This window comes from Peromyscus eremicus, chromosome 10, assembly GCF_949786415.1.
Source record: "Peromyscus eremicus chromosome 10, PerEre_H2_v1, whole genome shotgun sequence".
Taxonomy (NCBI): Eukaryota; Metazoa; Chordata; class Mammalia; order Rodentia; family Cricetidae; genus Peromyscus; species Peromyscus eremicus.
The window spans coordinates 92,324,919-92,349,665 of record NC_081426.1 but is presented as its reverse complement, the minus strand read 5'-3'; the positions used below and the strand labels follow the sequence as shown (position 1 = coordinate 92,349,665).

At 43.6% G+C, this 24,747-nt stretch overlaps 1 protein-coding gene and 1 non-coding gene across 2 annotated transcripts; both read right to left on the bottom strand.

Annotated features, from left to right (window-relative positions):
* Positions 1-1,711: 1,711 nt before the first annotated feature.
* On the bottom strand, positions 1,712-6,599 carry Dspp (dentin sialophosphoprotein). The gene is made up of 5 exons (XM_059275905.1): positions 6,543-6,599; positions 5,525-5,611; positions 4,427-5,374; positions 2,044-3,841; positions 1,712-1,770 (listed from the first exon to the last, which is right to left on the bottom strand). Exons 1-5 carry the CDS (start codon positions 6,597-6,599, stop codon positions 1,712-1,714), a joined length of 2,949 nt encoding a protein of 982 aa, XP_059131888.1.
* Positions 6,600-24,040: 17,441 nt separating this feature from the next.
* Positions 24,041-24,167, bottom strand: LOC131921318 (small nucleolar RNA SNORA76). Its single transcript, XR_009381946.1, has one exon. It is a non-coding gene; the product is annotated as a small nucleolar RNA SNORA76 (small nucleolar RNA).
* Positions 24,168-24,747: the final 580 nt, after the last annotated feature.

The following is a 24,747-nucleotide window of genomic DNA, read 5'->3' as shown; positions in this document are numbered from 1 at the left end:
TGCCTACAACGTTTCTGAAATGTTTGTAAAACATTAGTAAGAGGAATTGCCTCTAGGTAAAAGACATAGAAGGGTGGATGGTGAAGATTGAGTGTTGTGTATGCTTTTTTGTAGTATTGAAAGTTTGTAGTTTGTGTTCACAAATACTGGTTTTCAATAAAAATGGCTAACGTGTGTACGAAATGTAGGGAGGGCAACTGTTTGCAAACTAAGTAGGACTAAGAATTTCCCCTGTGAGCAATTGTGTAAACAGATGTTTATTGTAACATGAAATGCAGTACCTCTTCATTTACATTTCTTATACAGTTTACAATGAGCTTCCTATCCATTGTTTACTGATCACCACAACGTTTGTGACCAGGTATGACAGGTACTGGAGGCAGTGATTCATAAGTTAACCTAAGCAAACAAAGGCAAGTTGACAGTCTAGTAGGAGTCAAAGTCTAAACCGTTATTTTCTGGTAAGAGGTCTGGAGTCGTGTCATGGCTGTGGCAAAGCAGAAGCCTGGTGTCTTACAGTTTAGGAGTCATAGATGAGTTTATAAATCGAAGCATCTCAAAGCCTTCGCAACGTTCCTTAGCTAAGATCTCTTGCAAAAGGAAGTGAGTACAGGAAATACCTGAAATGCTGGGCAAAAATCTGTCTAAAATAATAGAGTTGACTAATGTCTTAACATACCTAGTAGCTTTGATTCAACCCAAATCTGACATAACTGGAAAAATAGAGAAATGGCGAAGCACACCACCAAATCTTGAAAGATATGCTTCAGGCTTAGGGCTTAAGGTTCCCTTGGGAGAATCCCAATTCACACCTCCTGTCTTGGTGGTTCATTCTCGCCATCTCTCTAACTTTCAGAAGTACCCTAGCGCCCGCAAAAGGTCCCTCTGTTTTCATACACCTTTACAATTCTTGATTAAGCTGTGGACCCAGTGTGTCCTGTGAGACCGATGGAAGACAAAATAACACAGTGGTACACGGAGAACCATTTACTTAAGATCTGAGAGCCGCTGCTGGAGGAGAGACACTGTCCAAAGCACTGCAGGGGACGAGGGACTTTGCAGAAATGTGATCGCATGTGTCAGATCTTGTTTGAGCCATCCTCAGATCTCTTTGCTGATTCATTCTTCAGAATTCCCATAATTCTTAACTACTCTATTTTATCATCACAAAGACCGTCCCCGTGCCTTGGATGGGACCAATGGTTGCTGCAATGATTTCCTCTTGTCACAAATGCGCATTTCCTAGAGCAGGTAAAGGAAATGGTAGTTGGGCTGAATGTCACAGAACAGCGTCGCTCGCTCCACACGTGAAGACCAGCTCTCTGGTACTCAGACCACCGGAGGATGAAGACGGCGCTGCGGGCCTTCTGTAACTTGGCTTGCTCTGCTCTCTAAAGCACCCGCGATTCAAATCAAAGCTACATGTCACAGTAAGTGATTACCTCACTTTCTCTTTAATTATTTTACGTCTAGACTTACACTTCCAAAAATATTTTCTGAACATGAGTATATTTTAACAGACAGGTTCCCAGGTTGGTCACCCAGATCTTGTCTGAAAGAGTTGAGCTTGGCTCCAAATCCAGGTTTGACTCGGTTCCCTGCGAGCTGTGGGTCCCATGACCTGCTCCTTGCCTGTCCCCCGTGGGTCAGGAGTCCCCGCTGCCTCCACTTCTCCCCGAAGGCCCACGCACAGGGTCTGGGCTTCTGTGCTCTAGTCGTCACTGGTTGAGTGGTCGCTGTCACTGTCACTGTCACTGTCGCTGTCACTGTCGCTTGTGTTGTGGCCGTTAACAGACTTGCTATCACTCTCATCACTGTCACTGTCACTGTCACTGCTGTCACTGCTGTCACTGCTGTCACTGCTGTCACTGCTGTCACTGTCACTGTCACTGCTGTCACTGTCACTGTCACTGCTGTCACTGCTGTCACTGTCACTGCTGTCACTGTCACTGCTGTCACTGCTGTCACTGCTGTCACTGTCACTGCTGTCACTGTCACTGTCACTGTCACTGCTGTCACTGCTGTCACTGTCACTGCTGTCACTGCTGTCACTGTCACTGCTGCTGTCACTGTCACTGCTGTCACTGTCACTGTCACTGCTGTCACTGTCACTGTCACTGCTGTCACTGTCACTGCTGTCACTGCTGTCACTGCTGTCACTGCTGTCACTGTCACTGCTGTCACTGTCACTGCTGTCACTGCTGTCACTGCTGTCACTGTCACTGCTGTCACTGTCACTGCTGTCACTGTCACTGTCACTGCTGTCACTGTCACTGCTGTCACTGTCACTGTCACTGCTGTCACTGCTGTCACTGCTGTCACTGCTGTCACTGCTGTCACTGTCACTGTCACTGCTGTCACTGCTGTCACTGCTGTCACTGCTGTCACTGCTGTCACTGTCACTGTCACTGTCACTGCTGTCACTGCTTTCACTGTCACTGCTGTCACTGCTGTCACTGTCACTGCTGTCATTGTCACTGCTGTCACTGCTGTCACTGTCACTGCTGTCACTGTCACTGCTGTCACTGCTGTCACTGCTGTCACTGCTGTCACTGCTGCTGTCACTGTCACTGCTGTCACTGCTGTCACTGCTGCTGTCACTGTCGCTGTCACTGCTGTCACTGCTGTCACTGCTGTCACTGTCACTGTCACTGCTGTCACTGCTGTCACTGTCACTGCTGCTGTCACTGTCACTGCTGTCACTGTCACTGCTGCTGTCACTGCTGTCACTGCTGTCACTGTCACTGCTGCTGTCACTGTCACTGCTGCTGTCACTGTCACTGTCACTGCTGCTGTCACTGCCATCACTGTCACTGTTACTGCTGTCACTGCTGTCACTGTCACTGTCACTGTCACTGCTGCTGTCACTGCCGTCACTGTCACTGTCACTGCTGTCACTGCTGTCACTGCTGCTGTCACTGTCACTGTCACTGCTGCTGTCACTGTCACTGTCACTGCTGCTGTCATTGTCACTGCTGTCACTGCTGTCACTGCTGCTGTCACTGTCACTATCACTGTCACTGCTGTCACTGTCACTGCTGCTGTCACTGTCACTGTCACTGCTGTCACTGTCACTGTCACTGCTGTCACTGCTGCCACTGTCACTGCTGTCACTGCTGCTGTCACTGTCACTGCTGTCACTGCTGCTGTCACTGTCACTGTCACTGCTGTCACTGTCACTGTCGCTGCTGTCACTGTCACTGTCACTGCTGTCACTGCTGCTGTCACTGTCACTGTCACTGTTGTCACTGCTGCTGTCACTGTCACTGCTGTCACTGTCACTGCTGTCACTGTCGCTGTCACTGCCATCACTGCTCTCACTGTCACTGCTTTCCGACTCGTCCTTGTCATCGCTCTCACTGTCCCCGTCACTGTCCTCACTGTCGCTGTCCTCGGCATCAGATGTGCCGTCGTCGCTGCTGTCCTCATCGCCCCCGTCGGAGTCACTGCCGTGGCTGGCGTCTCTTGACTCCTCAGAGCTGGGGGAAGCGTCCCCGCGGCCGCCACTCTCACTGTCGCCTTCTGAGCTGGCACCGTCACTTCCGGTAGACTCGTCGCTGCTGTTGGGCTCGTCTCCTTGCATGGACTTGTCATCGAAGTCGTAGCTGTCGCGCACGTCGCTGTTGCTGCCGCTCACTACCTTGCTGCGCCCCGTTTTGCTCGGGGCTTCTGAGTCCCCCACGGGCCCTTGAGGCCGGCCAGGCTCCCCTGGCCTCGGGCTGTTCCTTTGGTCCACCTCCTTCCCCTGGCGCCCATTGCTCTCTTGATTTTCACTGTGTTTCCCAGATTCTTTGGTGACATTCCTTGTGGTGCCTGCGCTGTTTCCTCCAGTCTCTATGCCCTGTGGAACAACACAGAGAAGAATAGCTAATTAGTGAATATGTGCTGTAGAATCCCACGGTCTGAGGACTGTCGGGGAAATGACCTTGGGAAGAGGACTCTGGCCGCCAGTGCAATGGCAATATTTGTGCAAATGTGCTTATCTAATACTCGAAAGTGCTCAGTATCAGGGTCTGAATCCTTCAATAAGCCATCCAGATTTCTACCCCATAGGCCCTTGGGTTAAACAGGTGCACGATAATGAAAGTGTCATAGTGAAACTCATCGTTTTGTATAATGAAAATGCTCTACACAAACATGACTGAATCATTATTCAGCTTGACTTCTAGAGTTCTAATTTTTCAGAAACTTCTGGATTTTTGAAGATTGTTCTCCTTCAAAATCTATAAGGACTCCGGCTTTCTCATTAAAACACACAATGTTGGTAAAACGGTACCCAGACACTTATTGTGACGTTTTTTTATGTTAGTTTGGGGTTTTATCTTGTATTCATCTGGATTTGTGGTTGTTATTTTGCACAGCCATCGGAGTGTGGATGGGAGAATGTGAACTGCCATAGAAATCTGCAGTCAGTTTCAAAACTAACCTGGTCTTGGCTCTTCCCAAGAGGACACGCTTCTGACTGGCAGGTGACTCCGCCGTCTGGACCTCCGCTGCCTTTGTGACTGAGCTTCTGGTTTCCTTGCACAGCCTGGCTGCCATTGCCTTCTTCGAGACCATCGTTCTCCTCGCTGCTAGAGGTGTTGTCTCCATCACACCCACCTGGGGAGTCTTCTTTCTCTTCAGAGTTGTCATCCTCACTACTAACTGAACTCTGACCTCTGTTGTCCTGTTTCCCCTGATGAGACTGGTCCTCCTGGCCCTGACTGACATCGTGGCCGCCCTTGTCATCTCCTGCTTCTGTACCCTCATCACCACCAGAGCCCATGTCCTCATCCCCGTTTTCCCCATCCCCGCTGGGACTCCCATCAGTATCCAAACCAGGATCATCCTCAGTGCTTGGTGTTATCTCAGCCCCCTTGTTCCCACTGCCCTCCTCTTCTCTCGGAGGTGTTGTTTCATGGGTACCAACCCCGTCCCCATGTACGCCAACCTCATGGTTTGTACTATCCTCGCTTCCAGCTACTTGAGGTCCACTTCCCTGGACAAGGGTGGCATCTCCATCCCGGCTCGCATCATCAGCACCCCCAGTTTTTGTGTCCTGACCAGCGTGTCCATCGACATTACTCTCCTTTGCCTCTCTGGCGTTTTCGGTGATGCTTCCTTGGCTGCTGATGTCCTTTGCTGTGCTGTTCTCTCCTTTCGCATGTATCTCATCACGACCATGAGTTTCCACATCCTCATTTTCATCTGCAATGTTCCCCTGTTCATTTGCTAAAATGGGCCGTGTAGAATTTGTCCCTCCTGCGTCCGTTGACTCAGAGCCATTCCCTTCTCTTTCGTAGCCGCCCTCGGTATACACTTGTCTTCCTATGTCACTCCCTTTCAGGGGGTCACTACTGTCCTTAACGGTGTTATTGACATACAACTCATTCTGAAAAAGAGACACAATTCCAAGTCAATTGTGGGTATCATTTTCAAATAAAACCAACTGAAAAAAAAATGGGTGGAAATGTTAGAGACAGTCATAGAGTGTAAAAGTGTCTTGAAAGCAGAAAATGAAAGGAACATTTATATCTTTTACCTGTGCTGGAGTTCCTGAGTGTGCTAGAAAAGGTACATTCACAGATTTTTCAACAATGCGTCTTTCCAATGGTATGATTTGAGGAAGCTGCCAAGATAAAAACATAGATATTACACGGATTCTTGTTTTATGAAGAAGAAAAGATGTAATCTGACAGGCAGAGAAGAAAAGCAGCCCGTTACAGTGCTTATGAAGAATTTCAAACTGAACAAAGGAGGACTTTTATAACGTTGTCATCAGTTTTACTGGGCATCACAAGCCCACTTGTCTCACATGTATAAAGACAAAACGAATCCTTGTTGTTCTGTTAGACCACTCCTAGCAGTGACCTGCACAGGACCCACCCCAAGTTCAAAGTCAGACCAAAACCCCTGAAACAGTAGTGAGGATGGGCTGCTGGAGAAGCAATATCAAGCCATTGCTACTTAAGCTCTGCAAGAGTCGGCTTGAAGTGCTCACGAAAATTCGCAGCTACAGAAACAACAGAGTACCTGGTTATGTGAAATCATATGAAAGTGCTGGACCAGAGGCTGCCTTAAACATTACAAGTGGGTTGCCTTTCTTAATGTTTCTGTATTTGTACATAGTCATATTTTTAACAATGAACATATAAATAACACACATGAAACACTGATTTGATCATATGTTGGAAAATCTGACTTTGACCACCTATTCTCACCTCAATTTTTCCCAACTAGTCTAAGCTGTGTTGACATTGAAGTGAAATTCACATGTAATGAAGCAGAGGTAAAAAAGCCTCCGTGACTTCTGGACACTGAATGAACTTTTAAAAGTATGTCATCCTCTGATAAGATGTGTTTCAACAGGAAGAAAGGGAACATGGATTGGTTCACGTGTTTGCCTTGGTTGAGATCCCAAATGATATCACATAATAGTTTTGGTGCAAATCTGTTTGGACTTAAACTTCTCTGTAAAACCTTAAGGAAATATGTGCATTTTAATACTGGGTTAAGAGATACAGCAAAGTAAGAAGGCTTGATTAGGAAGATGTACTTACTGGAATGGCCCATGCGGCTGCCCAAATGCAAACATATATAATTATCTTCATTTTCATTATGAATAATAGTCAGTGTCTGTTTAGAAAAAGAATGCCACAAAATTACTCATAAAGTGAAAGATGCTAAGCATAGTAATTCGCTATTTTGGTCTTTACATTTGCCCTTTCCTAGGACAAGGAGAGAGAACTAACATGAGAGGGCTTCCTAGGCTGCAGAATAAAGCTGGTGTGGTGGTGGAGACATGTTGGGTCCTCAGCATGCTCAATACTGTCATGGCTTCTGGCACATTGTGCCAGTGGGGGCAACAGCCACAGAGGTACAAAGCGCATAGCTGTGGCTTTGGCCCTGTGTTACTACCCATGAGGGTAACGGCTCTCTTCTTCAAGATCAGCTTTCAGCAACGTTAACTCATTCTACCAAGAGTGACTTAAAAGATGGAGCGCTTGCCACCTGACTCGAGAGTCGGGCTGTAAACACTGTGAGAGGGAGGAATCCGTGAGCTGAAGGAGAGAGAACGCAGGTTTGGTTTTAGATTCCCTGAATTCAAATTCTTCCCCTGCTCTCTGCCATCTGAGCTTGAGCACTTTAAATAGCTTTACTGGGCTTTTGTTTCTTCCGTCTGGAATAATAACACCATGCCTCAGAATATCCCAAGGGTTGGCAGAAGAACCATCCCTGAGCTTTCTCAAGGCATCTTCAGCTCTCCTTTCACAAAGCCAGCAGCTTCTGCAAGCTCACTGGCAGCACATTGTACTGTATCAAAGTTGCCTGGCTGCCCCTACATTCCTCTTCGCTGGTATATGTTCATCGTCTCCTACTGAATGAGGGGACTTCATGAGCAAAACCTTTCACCCCTGTCACAATGCAAATTCACCAAGAGTCACATACATCATTGGCATATGTCAGAATAGAGGCTATAAACATATAAAAATCTATGTAAATGAAAAATTTAGGTTCATATTTTCTAAGAGTTAACTTCTTTGTGTCATGATACTGTGACCATAGAAGGATGGTTTTCTCCTATTTCGTGACCTTCCACAACAAGATTTAATGATTACAGTCTCACAGGTCATAAAATGGCCTCGATTAAATTCAAGGTTAGTAGTGGACTAGAAAAAAGTTTCAGTGAATATATATTAAGAATTATTGGGGGTACTGCCTCACAGGAAGAACATAACTCCAGGGCTCTGCACAAAGGCACTAAGAAGAGCTGGGGTTCACTCGATTAGTCTATAGACTGAAATGAGGCTAAGGTGCCTTGAGACAGAACTGGCAGGGGGCAGGGTGGGGAGGGGTGGTCAATGCCATCTGTCTATCAAGTGAAGCTTGTATTTGCCCTTGACAAGTCCAAACCCAGTTATGCCTCAGCAGAAGCCCTGTCTCCACCATGACACGGGGATCCCTGGTCCAGGAAAGGTACCTGTCATAAAGTTCATCAATATATCCATCTCATTTCTAAACCGGTCTGACCATCTGAGGCTTCCTGCCCTGTCTCTCGCCTTTCCACTCCAGCACTACAGTGTGTGATGCTCACATCTGATGGCAAGGCAGGTCAGCAATGTCAAAGACCCAGTGGAAATGGCCAACTCATTAGAGTTAAGTTATTGAATTTGTAGTCACAGTAAATGAGATGTAGTGATTGGCAAGTTAATGTGAATGTGTCAAAAAGAAGATGGGGGGAGCAAGGCCTAATTATCAGGGCCTTCTTGGAATGCTGGAGGTAGGATTTAACACCTGAGCTATCTTCATACCAGTGTGACAGCATGCACCGGACCTGAGCAAGGCGAAGCCTCACCAAATCCTCGCATGGAAAGGGAAGTTGGGCATGAAGTTCCACCCCCAGCTGAAGAACTATTGGTAGTTGATAGGTGCTGGAAGAGAAAAAAGCAATTTTCTCTAAAAGTGTAAGCCCTGGCAAGGGCCCATGTTCCAACGGCAGGTGCACATCTGAGAATATTTGGGCAGCAAACACTGGTCTTGATGGGTTTTGTTTGTTTGTTTGTTTGTTTGTTTGTTTGTTTACAAAAAGGGCACAAAGTTGTGTGAGTAAAAAAGGAAGGTGGATCTGGGAAGAGTTGGGGAGGGGTAAATATCATCAAAACATAGACCACAAAATTCTCAAGGAACTAATAAAATATTTTTAAAGATATTTAAAACATAAATTATCTAATTTTTTATCAAAACCATTCAAAGTGACCACTGAATTATCAAATTCACACATCAATTTTTGCCAACTTGTGGCAACACATCCTTGTTTTTCTGAACCTATATCATGAAGTTTGAAGCTTCAGGAAACTCAGTCTCACAGAAATCAGATCTGTGGGCACTCTATGTAGAATTGTTCACGAGTCTGCTTTTAGAACTCCATGTCAAATGCCAGAAAACTACTTTCTCAGGCCCTGGGTTGACTTTGAGTCAAGGTATTAAATTTAAACTGAGATTCATTTATTCAGTCCAGTCAGCAAACATCTGAAGACTAATGTCGGCCAGATACTGAGCCCTGGAAAAAAATAAAATAAAATAACCCTTCTCACCATAAAGCTTTAATTGTGCACATGGGCAGAGCTTGAGACAAAGAAACGTGATTAAATCAAATCCCAAACCCGGCTTTTCTCTCAGGAAGAGTTGGTGTTTGGATGCCACCATCATCCCTCTCTCAAGAGGAGGACAGTGTGTGGTCCTTTTCTGTTAAATCCCATCACTCCTCACATCCCAATGATGAGACTGAAAAATGCCTTTGACTCGATTTAAAGCTCTGAATAAAAATACAGCTATAGTGAATTATACATAAAATGTTCCGGCTGCTGATTTTTAAAATTATTGCAATTACAATATCTGTTTAATCTTGGGATTTTCTGATAAGCAGTAGTCTTTCAACAAACACTGTCTGGGGGCAAAAATCAGTTCTACTCTACCGTGATTCGGTATCTTATCAGATGGGCTTAGCATCCCTCCCCACACAATCCACTCTTTTAACATATACCCTAGACTTGAAGAGTTAAGAGGCAGAAAGCTTTAACCCAAGTAGATCTCATCTCTGAAGCTGAAAGCTCTTTCAACAGAAGGCAATTGGCGCCTGTGAAGGGGGAGTCCATCTTACCTTGAAAGCCTTCAAGGGGACTTTGAAAATCCAGATCCCCTTATCTCTCTTTCCAGGCTGACAGTGGTACACTGTCCTGGGCCTTTGCATGACAATTTTGTGCTTGCCGAAATTTAAATTCAGTTTGATAATTTTCTCAGCCAATCACAGTTTAGGATCCCTGATGTGGGGGTTTAAAGTGTCACGGTGCCCATGGAGCTCATAATAACGCCCCACTCCCTGGCTTGCTGGTGTGTGTTTGTTCGCTGAACCATTTGGTTCCAAAAGGACTTACTTTCACTTAATTAAATAGCTCCTGGAAGACTGTTTTGCATCTTAAATATAGATAATCAGTGTGATATATCTGAAAAGAGCCACTTAGACTCTGTCACCCTGCATTTCTCGTCTTGCTAAGGTTGGCAATCTAAGAAAACTCTAGGTTTCTCTGGTAAATACGACTGGCTATTTAAGACCCCTATCATTCCTGAGGTACGTATTAAAGTTGATGCGCTATAATTCAAGCGGCTGTCCGCATGCAGCAGTCTTGACATTGCCTAAGAGATCTTTAAAAGAACTTATAAACAGTCACTCCAGGAAACCTTTCTGATCTAATCTAAACAGTGACATAAAGTTTTAAAAATAATCTATTAACTTAGTATTCAAGCTAAATTTTAAAAACAGCTGTTCAAAAGGTGAAACACGCTGTAAGGTGTCTCTGCATAAGTGTAAACATGCATACACACACCACAGGCTCAGTCTCCGCTCCATTATTTGTGCAAACTATGGAGTACAAAATAGAAAAACAGGCTGTGCTTCTAGAAAAGAAATGTATGTGCCTGAACTCATCATTCCTTGAGCCCTAGATGTACATGATAATCCTTGAACTGTTTCTCTAGTTTATGAGTTCCACATCTGGCAATTGGCATCTTCCTGTGTACTAGCTTAGGGATGTGCCCATGTTTTTAAGTTCTACTATTGAGGGCTATAAAACACGTAAGATCAGAAAGACAGTATCACTATTTAACAACAGTATCTCCAGAATTATATACAAAGAGAAGTGTGTGAGTGTGTGTGTGTATGTGTGTGTGTGTGTGTGTGTGTGTGTGTGTAGAAAGCAGTCTATTGAACAGGATGAGAGAGAACAAAGGAGTTACCTTGAAGCTATATTTCCATAGCAAGTGCTACTGTTTCTTGAGCATCTTAAAGGGCCCAGCCACATTTAAGAATGCCAACTCACCGACTGGACCAGCACTTTTGCTCACGTAGACTCCGGTGGAAGGTAGTAAACCGAACTTCCTTTTCCTGACTTGAATTAATGTGTGTTTTAATTGCAGAGTTCAGCAGCTGTCTTTCAGCAACTGATGGAGAGTCAGGTAGAGCTTCAGGGTCTAAACAGAGGTAATTGATGGCTACATTATCACAGAGCACCCCTCCAATGACACAAAGAGATATTCTTTAAGAGCATGAGGGACTAAGGCAAACATTTTAGGCTCAAAATTAAATCTCCTTAAGGTGTTTGTTTGTTTGTTTGTTTGTTTGTTTGTTTGTTGAGACAGGGTCTCTACACATAGCTCTGTCCAACCTGGAATTCGTTATGTAGATCAGGCTGACTTCGAACTCACAGAAATCTACCTGTCTCTGCCTTCCCAGTACTGGCTTTAATACATTTTCATAAATTTAAAAGAATTTAAGTTGTATAAAGTCTGTTGAACAGAATCCAACTCAATTAGAAATCAATAGAAAAAAGAAAACATTTGGAAACTAAACAGCATACTTGTAAGCAACCAATAGGAAAGATGACACTAAGAGAAACTCTCAAAATATATTGAATTAAATGAAAATAAAAGTATAACATAGCAAATTTTGTGTGGTGTCACTAAAGTGGTAAAAACTTAGCAAGACATTTAGAGTAATGACTGGGCTTAAAAGGAAAAACAGATGCAAAACAATTACCTATTGTGGTGATTTGAATGAAAATGGCCCCCATAGGTTCATAGGGAGTAATATTATTCGAGGTGTGGACTTGTTGGAGGAAGTGTGTCACTGGGGATGGGCTTTGATGTTCCAAATGCTCAAGCCAGACCCAGTGCCTCTTTCTTTCTGCTGCCTGATGATCCAGATGTAGACCTCTCAACTGGAACTAGCTCTCCAGCACCATGTCTGCCCGCATGCCGCCGTGCTTCCTGCCATGATGATAATGGACTGAACCTCTGAACTATAAGCCAGCCCCAATTAAATGTTTTCCTTTATAAGAGGTGCCGTGGTCATGGTGTCTTTTCACAGCAATACAAACCCTGACTAAGACACCTGTGTTCACCTAAAGAAAGGACAAAAGGAAAAGCAGAAGAAAAGAGATAATAGTGCTCAGAACTGGAATTAATTTAACAAGAAGCAGCAAGTCCTGATGCCAAAGGATGCCCTTTTGAAAAGCTGATGAAAATGGAGATGACTTCATGCAGACTCAGGGAAAGAAGAGAAGATTCCAATCAGCAACAACAGGAGGAGAGAGATGGCATCACAACAGAGTTCTGTGGACAACTTCCAAACTCAATGAAGGTCGGCAGTTCCTTAAATAAGCCCATACATACATACACACACACACACACACACACACACACACACACACACACACGTTATTATTAGTGGTTTTGTTTCTCTGAAGAACATGGATTAAGATAGTCCACACACCAGTCTTGTGCTTGTCACAAATTTTATTAGTATCACTGATTTAAAAAAACCACTAAATCTGATGATTTATTTGATTTGATTGTATGAGTAAATTACTAACCTTTGGTAAAAGCGTAAGTTAATGGCTCTCATTACTATTCCCCTAGTGAGTGCAGAGCCTCTTAACAGACTCACTGGTCTCTGTTCTCTTTCCTTCTCACACTATACACATCAGAGAGATCATTTGTCATGAACACACTATATCAGAAACATAGAGACATTTGTGTCTCCCTAGTGTCTGAATTTATTGAATAATGGTGAATTAACAAGCTATGCTGGTTTCATGGTTTGAAATTTGCCAAGCAGTCTCAATTTTCCCATAATATCTGGCAAGGACAAACACAAGTTTTTTTATTTGAATATTAACTACTGATATTTATTCTCAGAGCATACATTACAGACCATGCAGTAAATCATCTATCTATCATCTAGCAAACATCTGTCTCTGTCTCTATATGTCTACCTGTCTATTGATCTAATCGATCTATTTGCTATCTGTCACAGAATGCTATTAAATGGCTTGAGGACCCACGGCAGAGCTCAGGGGCCCCCAAACAGGACTTACTATAAGACAGAAGCAGGAAGCAGATGCAGACACAAGGAAATTCGGCAAGAAGTTCCATAGACTTGAATGAACTCAGCTGGAGGTCTGCAGGAGGCTCTGCTACTGAGTCCAACTACAAGCCCATCATTGAACAGAGCCTCAGGGTCAAGTACAGTCACTGAAGTGAGGCAAGATGCTGGAGACTGTGATGGAAAAAAGCAGAGGTGGGGGTGAATGTGTGGACAGGCAAACTGACGCACATCTACTCAAATAGCCCACTTTATCAGTGGAAACCGAGCCAAGCTAAAGCCCCTGGGGCAGTTGCAAGGTTCCTACCTTCAGTGTCTTGAAGTATACAACAGGCGTGCAGATCAGGAAGCAGTGGGGCCCTCAGCAGAGCAGGGTTAAGCATCCCCCTCTTTACAGTGTCCAGGTAAGGGTGTTGCACCCTTTCTGTATGTTCATAGTTTTAGGGTGTTGCACCCTTTCTTCTGTAGTCTGTATGTTAAGTAAGTTTTAGGGCCTGGTTTTATTTGGTGTGATTTTAATGTAACAATGTGCTCATATGATCCCAATATACTCTGATAAATTTATAAGGCAGGACCCTTTTTACTCTTAGGAATAAGGAATAAGTGTGTTCCTCAGGGGTAGTGCTGGACAGGTGGTGTTCTTTACACAGCTAGCAAAGTTCAGCGCATCCTGCTTCTGTATCATGCTCAGGATGAGTCAAATGCTGCTGGTGGACACCACTGCTTCTGAAAAGAAGAGTTTCCAACCTGAAATGGGGATGATCAAGGGATAGTTACATAACTCAGTATTTGTAGTTTATTTCATGCAACAAATGTTTACATTTAAATGCATCTCAGGTCTCAGGAAATATTTTTCTTCTACTTCAGTGTTCATAAGCATAGACAATTAGAAGCTGCCTGCATTTACCTGGGCATTCTGTATTTTTATTTGCTAGACTTGGTGGCAGAGGACTGGGTTTTGTCACCAGACACAAGGCTGCTTTTAGGTGGTCACTGAATGATTTTCTTTGCAGAAACGACAGTGATACCTCTAAAGAAGGTCAGGGGTCCTGCACTCAGGTATGAGCATCACTTGGTCTCAGCTGAGCAGCTATTCTAGACTGTAGTGGAACTCTCTTGAGACTGGTTATACCACACTTGGCAAACCATCATTTAGTCAGCAAATACATGGCCAAAATTTATGCTAGGCTCCATGAAGGACAAAGGTTAAGGTTAAATCCACCTGTCTTTACCCTTAAAGGAAGTCCATTTGAGACTCATAGCTGCCATTTCTTCATCACACACATAGAATCTTTATAGTTTTAGAAACTGAACCCGAACACCTATATGCGCACTCTACCATGGAGCCACACCCCAACCCCTCCCTGTCATTTATACTAATTACCTATTATTTGCCAGATTTTACATAGTTTACATTATTTTTTTCATTAAGTGTCACTGCACATATTTGCTAAAAGCCACAAATCTTTCTGCTTTTAACAATGACAACATTTCGGTTTCCAACATGTTTGATAGGAAAGACTCTAAAAGAAAATAACCTCATAGTCTTACTGACTTTCAACTGGCATGTGATCTAAACACAAACATGATATCAGGTCCCATGCAACAATTAGAAAACTTACTTTAATCCCTTTTCCAAAACCAGGAAAAGAGATATTTATTATCAGCCTCACACACACAAAGAAAAACAGTAATACATAAGGGATTTTAAACAAAGAAAATGGCTTATAAAACTAAGATAAATATAGAAACACTACAGCAGTGTCTTTCCAACTTCCTTTTTAAAAAAGCATAAGCCCAGGGTAGGCTGAGATGTAGTTCACCTGGTATTCAGGGTTGGAATCAAGAGGAGATGCATGAATCTTCTGGGAAGGGGAAATAAAACAGATATCCAGGGTGGACTGGGGGCAGGTGGAGATGGGGGTAGGAGAGATGGGGGGGAGAGGGAGGGAGTGCTGACAGAGATGACTGGAATTAGGAGGCATTTCAGGGGCAAGGTAGAAACCTAGTGCAATGAAAACTCCAGGAATCTATGAGGGTGGCCCTAGCTAAGACTCTTAGCAATAGGGGAATATAGAACTTGAACCAGCATCTCCTGTAACCAGGAAAGACTTTCAGTGGAGCGATTGGGACATCAACCCAGCCATAAAACCTTCAACCTACAATTTGTCCTTCCTGCAAGATGTGCTGGGGTAAAGGTGGAGCAGACCTTGTGGGCGAGGCCAACCAATGACTGGTACAACTTGAGACCCATGCCACAAGAGGGAGCCCACCCCTGACACTGCCTGGAGGGCCGGGACTCAGAGGCTAGACAGTCCAGAGACCTAGGATAGAACCAAACAGAACTAGAAAAAAAGTCAACGAAATGATTCCTAATGATATTCTGCTGTACTCATAGATTGGTACCTAGCCCAACTGTCATCAGAGAGGCTTCATCCAGCAACTGATAGAAACAGATGCAGAGACCCACAGGCAAACATTAGGTGGAGCTTGGGGAATACTAAAGAAGAGGAGGAGGAAGGACTGTAGGAGTCAGTGGGGTCAAGGACACAACAAGACAACCCACAGAATCAACTAACCTGGATTTATAGGGGCTCACAGACTGAGCCGACAACCAGGGAGCCTGCATAGGACTGACCTAGTGCATCTGCATATATGTGACAGTTGTGGAACTCGGCCTTCGTATGGAACTACTAACAGTGGGAGAAGGGACTGTCTGACTCTTTTGTCTGCTTTTGGGACCCTATTCCTTCTGCAGGGTTCCCTCATCTAGCCTTAATTATGAGAGGAGCTACCTAGTATTATTGAAACTTGATAATGCCATGTTTCTTTGATATCCCTGGGGGACCTGCTCTTTTCTGAAGGGAAACAGAAGAGGAATGGATTTGGGGGAGAGGAGATAGGAGAGGGGCTTGGAGGATGGGAGGGGAGGAAACTGCTGCCAGGGTGTAATATACGAGCGAACAAATTTTTAAAGAATCATAAGCCTGGGGCAGGCTGGGGATTAGCTCAATTAGTATGGTACTTTCCCAGCATGCACTGAAATCATAGCCACAATACAAAATGAGTTTTATACCACAATCTAATACTAGTACTATGTCTTGGACACTTATATTTTTAGTGAAACCTCTGAGTATAGGTCATGATTTTACCATTGATCAAGAACAAGCTTATGAACAGAGCAGCCAGACATTTACTTACCCAAAATTGATGATGCCAACACAAGCTGAAGAGGAAAACCTCAGCCTTATCTCAGATCTCCTGCACAAATACTTAGCTTACCTAATACAGCTACTTCTCCATAGGACTCATTACAATACTAAATAGCACTTCAGCTTTGTGGTTGGGGACCACTGTCCCTTTGCTGTGTCCTTTCAGTACCACTTTTTAAGTGTGTGGGTAAGTAGGTGTGGATGTGTGACTTATTTGGTGAGCTGACTGTCTAAAAGGGCCCACACACAGAGCTGGAGTATTGTCCACTGACTTAAAACATGAGAAGGTTGTGATAAGCCTTACAAAGATTTGTGTGTGTGTGTGTGTTAGGTAAAAATCCATTCAGACATGAAAGAGTTACAGAGTTGCTGGTGTGAGTTGAGTGTTAATGGATCAGTCATACATATTAAACAGAAATACACGTAAACGAGAGAATATTTTGATTGGTTGATGAAAAATGTCACAAGCAGAGACTAGCATGAACCTAACTATTTTCTCTGAGTGCAATGATTCAGTGTCCAATGACCTCCACAGAACACGGTTATTTCAGTAACAGGGACAAACTATGGGTATTTGTGCATCGGAAATTATATTTGTGAATGAGATTGCCTTGCTGTGTTCACGTTGACAATGTCTACTCCATCTGTTCAGTTCTGGTCATGATGTTTCACCTCCTGATACTGGTCTTGTGGCCCATGAATAGGTCATGGCAGGCAGTTGGGAAACACTACTCCATAATACACAGAACAAAAATCAGGCTTTCTCACACTGGCAGACAGAGTCAGAACTAGATGCTCCTGTGAAGGAAGAATAGAGGACAGTTCAATGGTTTCCATCTTAAGAAATTTTAAGAATGGCAGCCAGAGATTCCTGGGCTTTCATTATCTTTCACCCTTTCAGTTGCAGTCTGCTTTCCCACTGAGTGCACAGTGGTTGTGCATACATGAATCATTTAATTCATGGATGTCATTTCTCTCCTGACATTTGAGAGAGTTCATAACCTAGAAATTAAAAATGTTGAGCTGTGGTTAAGTTTGAGTCAATAAAGCCAGAAAACTTTTTTAGATTTAAAAAAAGAAAGGTAGTTGTTCCTTGCATGTTAAATTAGACAGATTTTTTTAAAGCTTTTCAGCAAACATTAGATTTAAGGTGTTCCCATTGGCTATTGGTTTAAAGAGTCAATGGCCTGATTGCCCATATTTCATCCTGTTAGGTTGTTGGCTACAGCTGGAATTAAGTAACAATTCATCTCTCCTACTATAGTAAATGAATACTTCCCATCACAATAATAACATAACATTATATTATGGACATAGGATAGACTACGTAGTCAAAATAAATAATCCCCCAATTTTCAGTGGCTTAGCACAAACAGGCTTATTGTTACTCATGTCACAATTTGGTGCGAGCCAAGTAGCTCTCCTCTAGGCAGTGACTCAAACACACAGCTGTTTCCATCCTGTTCCACCATCTTCCAGCTTCTCGGCCACCTGGCCTCATCTATCTAGAAGATGGAGAGAGGAAGACACAGCTCATTAAAGACTGTAACAGGGATTTTAGCAATCAGTCCAGAAGCACTTTTGCCACATTCCATTTATCTGAACCTGGTTACGGGTCAACCCAACTCCACAGGGTGTTAAGAAACATGAAGGAGCCCTCAGTACAAGAGAACATCATTCTCTCATTGGTTCTTCACCTAAGGTTATTATGTTATCTTTCTTTCTCAAGACAGAGTTTCCACTATGTACCCCAGGCTGGTCTAGAAATCAGTGCATAACCCAGGCTGGCCCAGTTATCTCATGCTTCTCTTGCTTCAGCTTCCTGGGTACTGACATTACATCTGTGGGACAAAATACAGGCTACTTTTCCATATACCTTATAATACCTTCAGTTTATAATATGACTTACTTCAAACCACTAGATCTAAATGTGTTTATATATAACTTCAGGGCAAGGTATGGTATCAAACACCTATAATAGCAGCACTCAGAAGGCTGAAGTAGGAAGGTCACAAGTTCAAGATCAGCCTCTCGACATATTAAATAAATTTATCTTGACACCCAGGAAATTTCATTTTGAAACAATTCCTAAGTGATTTGTGTGTGCACTAACTTTAAGAACAACTACTCAACAAGAAAGGAAATACTTTCCACTGGGAAGCTGAGTGATCCTGTGATTACAGAATAAGCTCAGATCTGAGACACAAACTCAGTCATCTTTTGGAAGGAGAAAAGCAAAGACAAAATTCTACAATTTAAAGTTGTCATAATTTGGGCTACAACAGAGGATGAGAGAATCAAGATGACCAATTCTAAAACAGAAGGAAGCAGGACAGCCTTGGCTCTGACACTGAAACTCTGTGTGTGTGTGTGTGTGTGTGTGTGTGTGTGTGTGTGTGAGAGAGAGAGAGAGAGAGAGAGAGAGAGAGAGAGAGAGAGAGAGAGAGAGAGAGGATTTCACCTCGACCACCTCCCTTCTTCTCATATTCTCTAATTTCCAACCCTTCTAAGAACCTACCAAACAAAGACCACCTGCCAACCAGCCAAGGCTTTAGTGTAATGTAAAATGATATAATATCAATGGCATCATCAGGGCTGCTGTGAGGATTCAATAAGATAATCCATGTGACACTGTTAACCTAAAAAGCTGAGTCAGTGCTGCCAAGGACCAGACGCTATCACTAACAGACCCAGGGAATGTCTGAGCTTCAGAAGTAATGCCACCGTGGTCCTTGAAGTACTTATATACTACTACCCAAGGAAGACTGCGGATGGGTGACCCAGATGGTCCCTATGGGAGCGTCATGGCATCCACCAGGAAATGAGTTAGGAATGGCAGGCCACCCAAGCTCACTTTGTCTGGTGTAGCAGTGCCAGGATAAATGATACAGAGCCCAACTCAACCATTTCTCCCACGCAGCACACCCACTCAGGGGATTTTAAGCCAAATGCAAATCAGTGGGTCACTTGTCTACATTTGCCTCTTATAGACATGGCCTTGGAGTCTCCTCAAACAGCAAACCACCTATCAGCTCAGAAAATGACAGGGTTCAATTTGAAGGGTCTATCTGCCCCCTCCTGGGAATGTGGTCAGGAAGAAAGAGGGAAAAAAGAGGAGGTAGGGGACCTTGAATGACTTAAGGCCATGGGAGAAATCAGGTTACAGTCTTCTGTTTGTGCCATTATAAATTTAAATAAGCAAAGCTAACCAGGACAACATTTCCTTTAATTCCGCATGCAAGGTCTTGGCAGAACAACAAGGAGGACTTTTGGACAGCACTGAAAAGAATGTCTCCTCCAAAATGTTACCAGAAGGAACAAAGCGAATGGGGAAATAACATCCTGAGTTTTTCAAACTGAGTCACAAGCCAGGGATAAACTATAAAATCAACTCTAGTGGATTTTTAAGAATTGAATGGAAGGGAGGGATGGATCTCCCTAAGAAGGGGAAATAGAATAAATAGTTATAGATCCATTAGGGGGAGGGACTGGAACAGGACGACCAAACAGGGAGGGAGAAGGAGGAGGGGATAAGAGAGAGAATACAGGGAGAGATAGCCAAAACCAATGGCCATTTTGAGGGGTCATTTGGAAATCTAATAAAGTAGAAACTTCCTAAATATAGACATATATGAAGTAGATCTAAATGAAATTGCCAAATAATGGGGAAGCAGAGCCCCAACTGGACATGTCTCATCACCCAATGAAGCTTCCAGTACTGGAAATGGATTAAAACAAATCGAGTTGTTGGCCAAAGGGGTCCCATGGGAAACCCCAAACAACCCTAGCTATTGCCAAGGCTATTGGCTGCTCTTCTCAAACTGATGGCAAGATCCTATTTCTGAGCACAACACCTTCACAACTCATCAAACACGGAGAAGTTAGTTGGGGTGATGCCTAAGTAGAACCTTCACCCCTACAAACTAGTGTTTGTGGTACTGAAGGTACTCTGCATAATACAAAGGAACCAGCCACAAATGCTTCTATCTACAACAGCGTCGTGCCTGCAGGATATGCTAATGCCATAGTGGCACAAAGCCTGTGGGAGTAACCAACCAATATCTGATCTGACTTAAGGCCCGCTCCACAAAATGGAACCCATACGCAACACTGTTTGAATGACCAAGAACCTGAGACTAGATAGCCCATGGACCTAGAGGAAAACCAAATACTTCTATTCTGCTAAAGGAACATACCAATAAAATGACTCCTAATGACATTCTGCTCTACTCATAGATCTGTGCACTGCTCAGCTATCATCAGAGAACCTTCCTCCTGAACTAGATGGGAATAAATACAGAGACCCAACACCAAACAATCACAGAGAGTGAGAGACCTTAGAACACTCAACCCTAAATGGGATGTCTCCATCAAATGTCTGCCCTCAGGAGTCAGAGAACACTTGGAAGAGGAAATGGAAAGAGTGTAAGAACCAGAGGGAATGGAGGACACCAAGGAATCAAGGCATTCTAAACACAACAAAACTGGCACACATACGAACTCTCAGAGACTGAGGCAGCATGCACAGAGCCTGTACAGGTCTGCACCAGACGGGGCCCTGGAGTTGAAAGGAGAAGTGGACACATGCTTCCATCCCTAACCCAGAAGCTATCTCCAACTGGTAACCACTGCCAGTGAAAAGTTAGTTTTCTCCAAGGGAGTCTCACTGGGGAAACAAGCTACTCTCAAGGGTAAGTTCCATGCCCAGCAGTAAAAGGCCAACACAAAACAAACACAATGGCACTTTGGGAGGTTCCTTATCTCATAACGTTGTCTCAGGGAACTTCTTATTCTTTTACCTTACAGGTCCTTTGAGTATGTGTTACGGCTCTGGTTTTGTGTTTTTACAGGATTCTTATAGGTGCAAACACGTGTGTCTCTGCATCTGAGTGTTTCTTGTGCTTTTCTTTTTCTTCTGTTTGTTTAGTCTTATTGAGTTTGTTTTTTGTTGTATCTTATTCTATATTATTTTCTTTTATTATTTTTCCTTATAGGCCTCTATGTTTTCTAATGAGAGACAGAAAGGGTGTAGATCAGGAAGGGAGGAGAGGTGGGAAAGAACTGGGAAGAGCCGCGGAAAGGGAAATTACAATCAGAATATTGCATGAAAAATCTATTTGCAATAAAAGAAGAAAAATAAAAGAATAGAATCGAATAAGACTAAAGGACATAGCAGACCATCACATGTAATAAGGATATTTTAAAAGGTTTGTTTAAATTTGGATTTGTTTGGGGGCTGCAGTAGAATACTAATTCTGAATGAAGGATAGAAGTGGACACAGCTTGAAAGTTGGCCTAGCACAGAGAACTCTGATTCAGATCCCATCACTAGTTAATTTTGTGATTTACATGAGCTTGAATTTCTCCAATTGTAAATTAACAATAATACTCAAAGAATTCTGAAGAAGTGAAATAGACATGGCCGCAAACCCCTTCAGCAGTGACTGTCACAAAGTAGTCAACCTACATGTGAAAGTTTCCTTCTCTGTTCTATTTAAGATGAATTATATATGTTGTATGTAGCTGTGTGTGTGTGTGTGATAGCCATATATATGTATACATACATATATATTATATATAATATATTATATGTATACATTTATATGATTCCCCCTTGATCTTGTATCCCCATCTTAAAATAAGAGATTTGGACCATATAACCCAATATTTTACCTACTCTAATATTCTGTGGTTTAATTAATGACCCTCTAAGAGCACATAAAGGAGATCCTAACTCAACTGCCCACAAGTTCCCAGTGACAGGTTTCTTTTGTAATGATCCTTTGTGCTTTGAGACAATTACAGAGTCGTAAGCACTTGTAAGAACCGATTCAGAAAGACCTGTGCACCCTTTACTCAGCTTCCCCCAATGATAACGTTTACGCTGCCCCTGTCGCCAGCCATGGTCTTACCCAGCTATACTCGGCTTTCTTTGTAGGCACCAGCACAAGCAGTAGCTGACTAGGCTGTAAGTTTGCCGTCGGGTGAGTTCTGCTTTAGAGGAAGTGACTGTTTTAATTAGCAGTGTGCCACTGGCCGTGATTAGGAGGTGGTGACATGGTGGTGTAGTGAGCTCATTCCGAGGGAAGGAAACTAATAATCTCAGGTTTAAATTAAGAGGCCATTGCCTAGCTGCATGTTCACTAATTATCTTAATACAACAGCCAGTCCCTCACATTCCATATCTGTATGTCCCACAAAGAGATTCCACCAATCACAGGTTTCAAATGGTTTTTAAATTTGTTATTTGTACTGAACATGTACAGACTTTTCTGCTTGTCATTATTTTTCTAAGCAATTCAGTACAAATATTTACCTACTTTAAGTAATCTCAAATATGTAGGTTGTATGTGAACACTGTGCCATTTTTATATAGGGAACTCAAGCATCACAGCAATCCACGTTCCTGTGGAATTCCGGGCCTGATCCCCTGTGCATACCAAGAGATAAGTATTATAAATGCTTTCACCTACCAATATCCAAAGGCCACGAAGTTACCTCTGTGCTGAGCAACTGGATGAGCATAGGAGGCAGACACCCCATGCCCACCAGGGAGGACAGATGTTCATATTTTGGGAGTCTTAGAAAAATTCAACTATTTTCATGCTACGTGCCCAAAATTATCATTTTAAACTAATGAGCAAATCCTTAAAATCCTTTGTTGTTTTCTACCAACTCTTCAGTTTAACTGAAAGCCAAATGAAAGAATTTGAGCAGAATCACAAACGGAAATGAAGGGCTGAAGAACTGCTGAGCAGTTAGGTGTATACTGCTCTTGCAGAGGACCAGAGTTCAGTTCCCAGCACCCAGGTCTGGCAGTTCATCAGCCTGGAACTCCAGTTCTGGGGGGGGGGGGGGGGGCGTCCAACCTCTGTTGACACCTGTGCTCATGTACACTTACCCACACTCACACACGCTCACATGCAAATAACTAAAAACAATAAAATATTAATCTAAAAACATAAATGAAGTGTTTTTTTTTTCACTCCAAAAGATTTTTTTCTTTAATTTTGCTAGGGTCCGGGGCATTCAAAATTGTCTGTAGTATTTTGAAACATATAATTTGGCATCATTTTATTAGCATTAACTTAAGTATGTTGCTTGATGAATTTTTCTGGTGTAATTAAAGCCTTATAGGTTGAGTTTTTTTCTTTTCTTTTTTTTTTTTTTTTCCTATTTTTTTCAGTACTGGGATCCAACCCCAGATTTCTTGGTTAGGGTTACTATTGTGGAAGTAAAACATCATGACCAAAGCAGCTTGGGGAGGAAAGGGTTTATTTTGCTTCCATATCACTGTTCGTCCAGGAGAGGAACCTGGAGGCAGGAGGTGATGCAGAGGCCATGGAGGGGTGCTGCTTACTGGCTTGCTCATCATGGCTTGCTCAGCCTGCTTTCTTGAAGAACCCAAGTTCACCGGCCTGGGATGGTCCCTCTCACAATGGGCTAGAGCCCTCCCGTATCTATCACTAACTGGAAAAATGCCCCACAGGTTGCCTACAGACCTACCTTTTGGAGGCATTTTCTTAATTGAGGTTCCTTCCTCTCCGGTGAGTCTAGCTTATGTCAAGTTGAAATAAAACCAGCCAGCACACCAGACATGGCAAGCTGGCTGCCCTCAAGGTTTTAGTAAACAGGACGCCACTGCACCTGTAGTCCTGAAGTTATGTTCTTGCACCTCCAGCCGCTACAGACCTAACCCCAAGTCCTCCCTCCCTGCCATTCCACTTCGCCTTTAAGCCTGTGCACCTCAGGGACCACACAACAAAGGATGGTGGGCATCTTGAGCAAGAATAACAAACCATGCACGTGGGGCACTCGCCGCACAACTGAGTCCATGGTTCCCCAGGCCTCGGCCACTTCAAGGCTTTGTTGTCTGGGCTGAAAACTGCCTGCCACTCACCCCACAAAGTCAGGCTCTTTTAAAAGGACCACCCACTAGCCAGGCTGCCCTAGTTAAGCTTGAGCACATGTGCCACTGTCGAGCTAACCCTCGGCACCAGAGAGCAGGCACAATGGGAGCTCAAAGGCAGAGCATTCCCCGAAGATTTTACCCTTTGTGTATGCACGCGTCTTTGTAAGTGCACATGCGTGTAGGTGTTGTGGTGTCTAGAAGTCCATATCAGGAGTATTCATCTATCACTCTCCACCTTGTTTTTGAGACAAGCGCTCTGACTAAACTTGACTGGCTCACAAGCCCCGAGGATTCTCCTTCAAACACTTCCTGGCACTGGAGAGAGGAACTTGCCCTGCCAAGCTGGGATCTTTATCGGAGTGCTGAGCATCCAAAGTTGGGTATCCATGCTTGTATGCCAAGCACTTTCCCAGCTGAGCTATGTCTTCCGCCCTGCCAAAGACTGCCTAATAAGGCTTCTAAGGCAGTGGTTACGGGATTTTGTTTTGGTTTGAATAGGAGAAGTCCTCTTTCCCCATAAGCTGAGATGTTTGGTCCCTGGTCCCTAGCTGGTGTCACTGTCTCAGGAGGCTGTGAGATCATTGAGCTGTGGAACTAGCTGACAGACGTAGATCAGCAGAAGGGGCCCAGAAAGCTGTTCCCACCTTCAGTTCATCTGGTTCTCTCTGCCTCGGAGTCACTGTCACAAGAGAGAGGCGCTC

Coding starts and splice junctions, on each gene's coding strand:
- Dspp (XM_059275905.1), bottom strand. CDS start 6,599: ATGAAAATGAAGATAATTATATATGTTTGCATTTGGGCAGCCGCATGG. Junction 5,375..5,524: donor ACTCAGGAACTCCAGCACAG/GTAAAAGATATA, acceptor TCTCTTTTTCAG/AATGAGTTGTATGTCAATAA. Junction 3,842..4,426: donor TTGGGAAGAGCCAAGACCAG/GTTAGTTTTGAA, acceptor GTTGTTCCACAG/GGCATAGAGACTGGAGGAAA.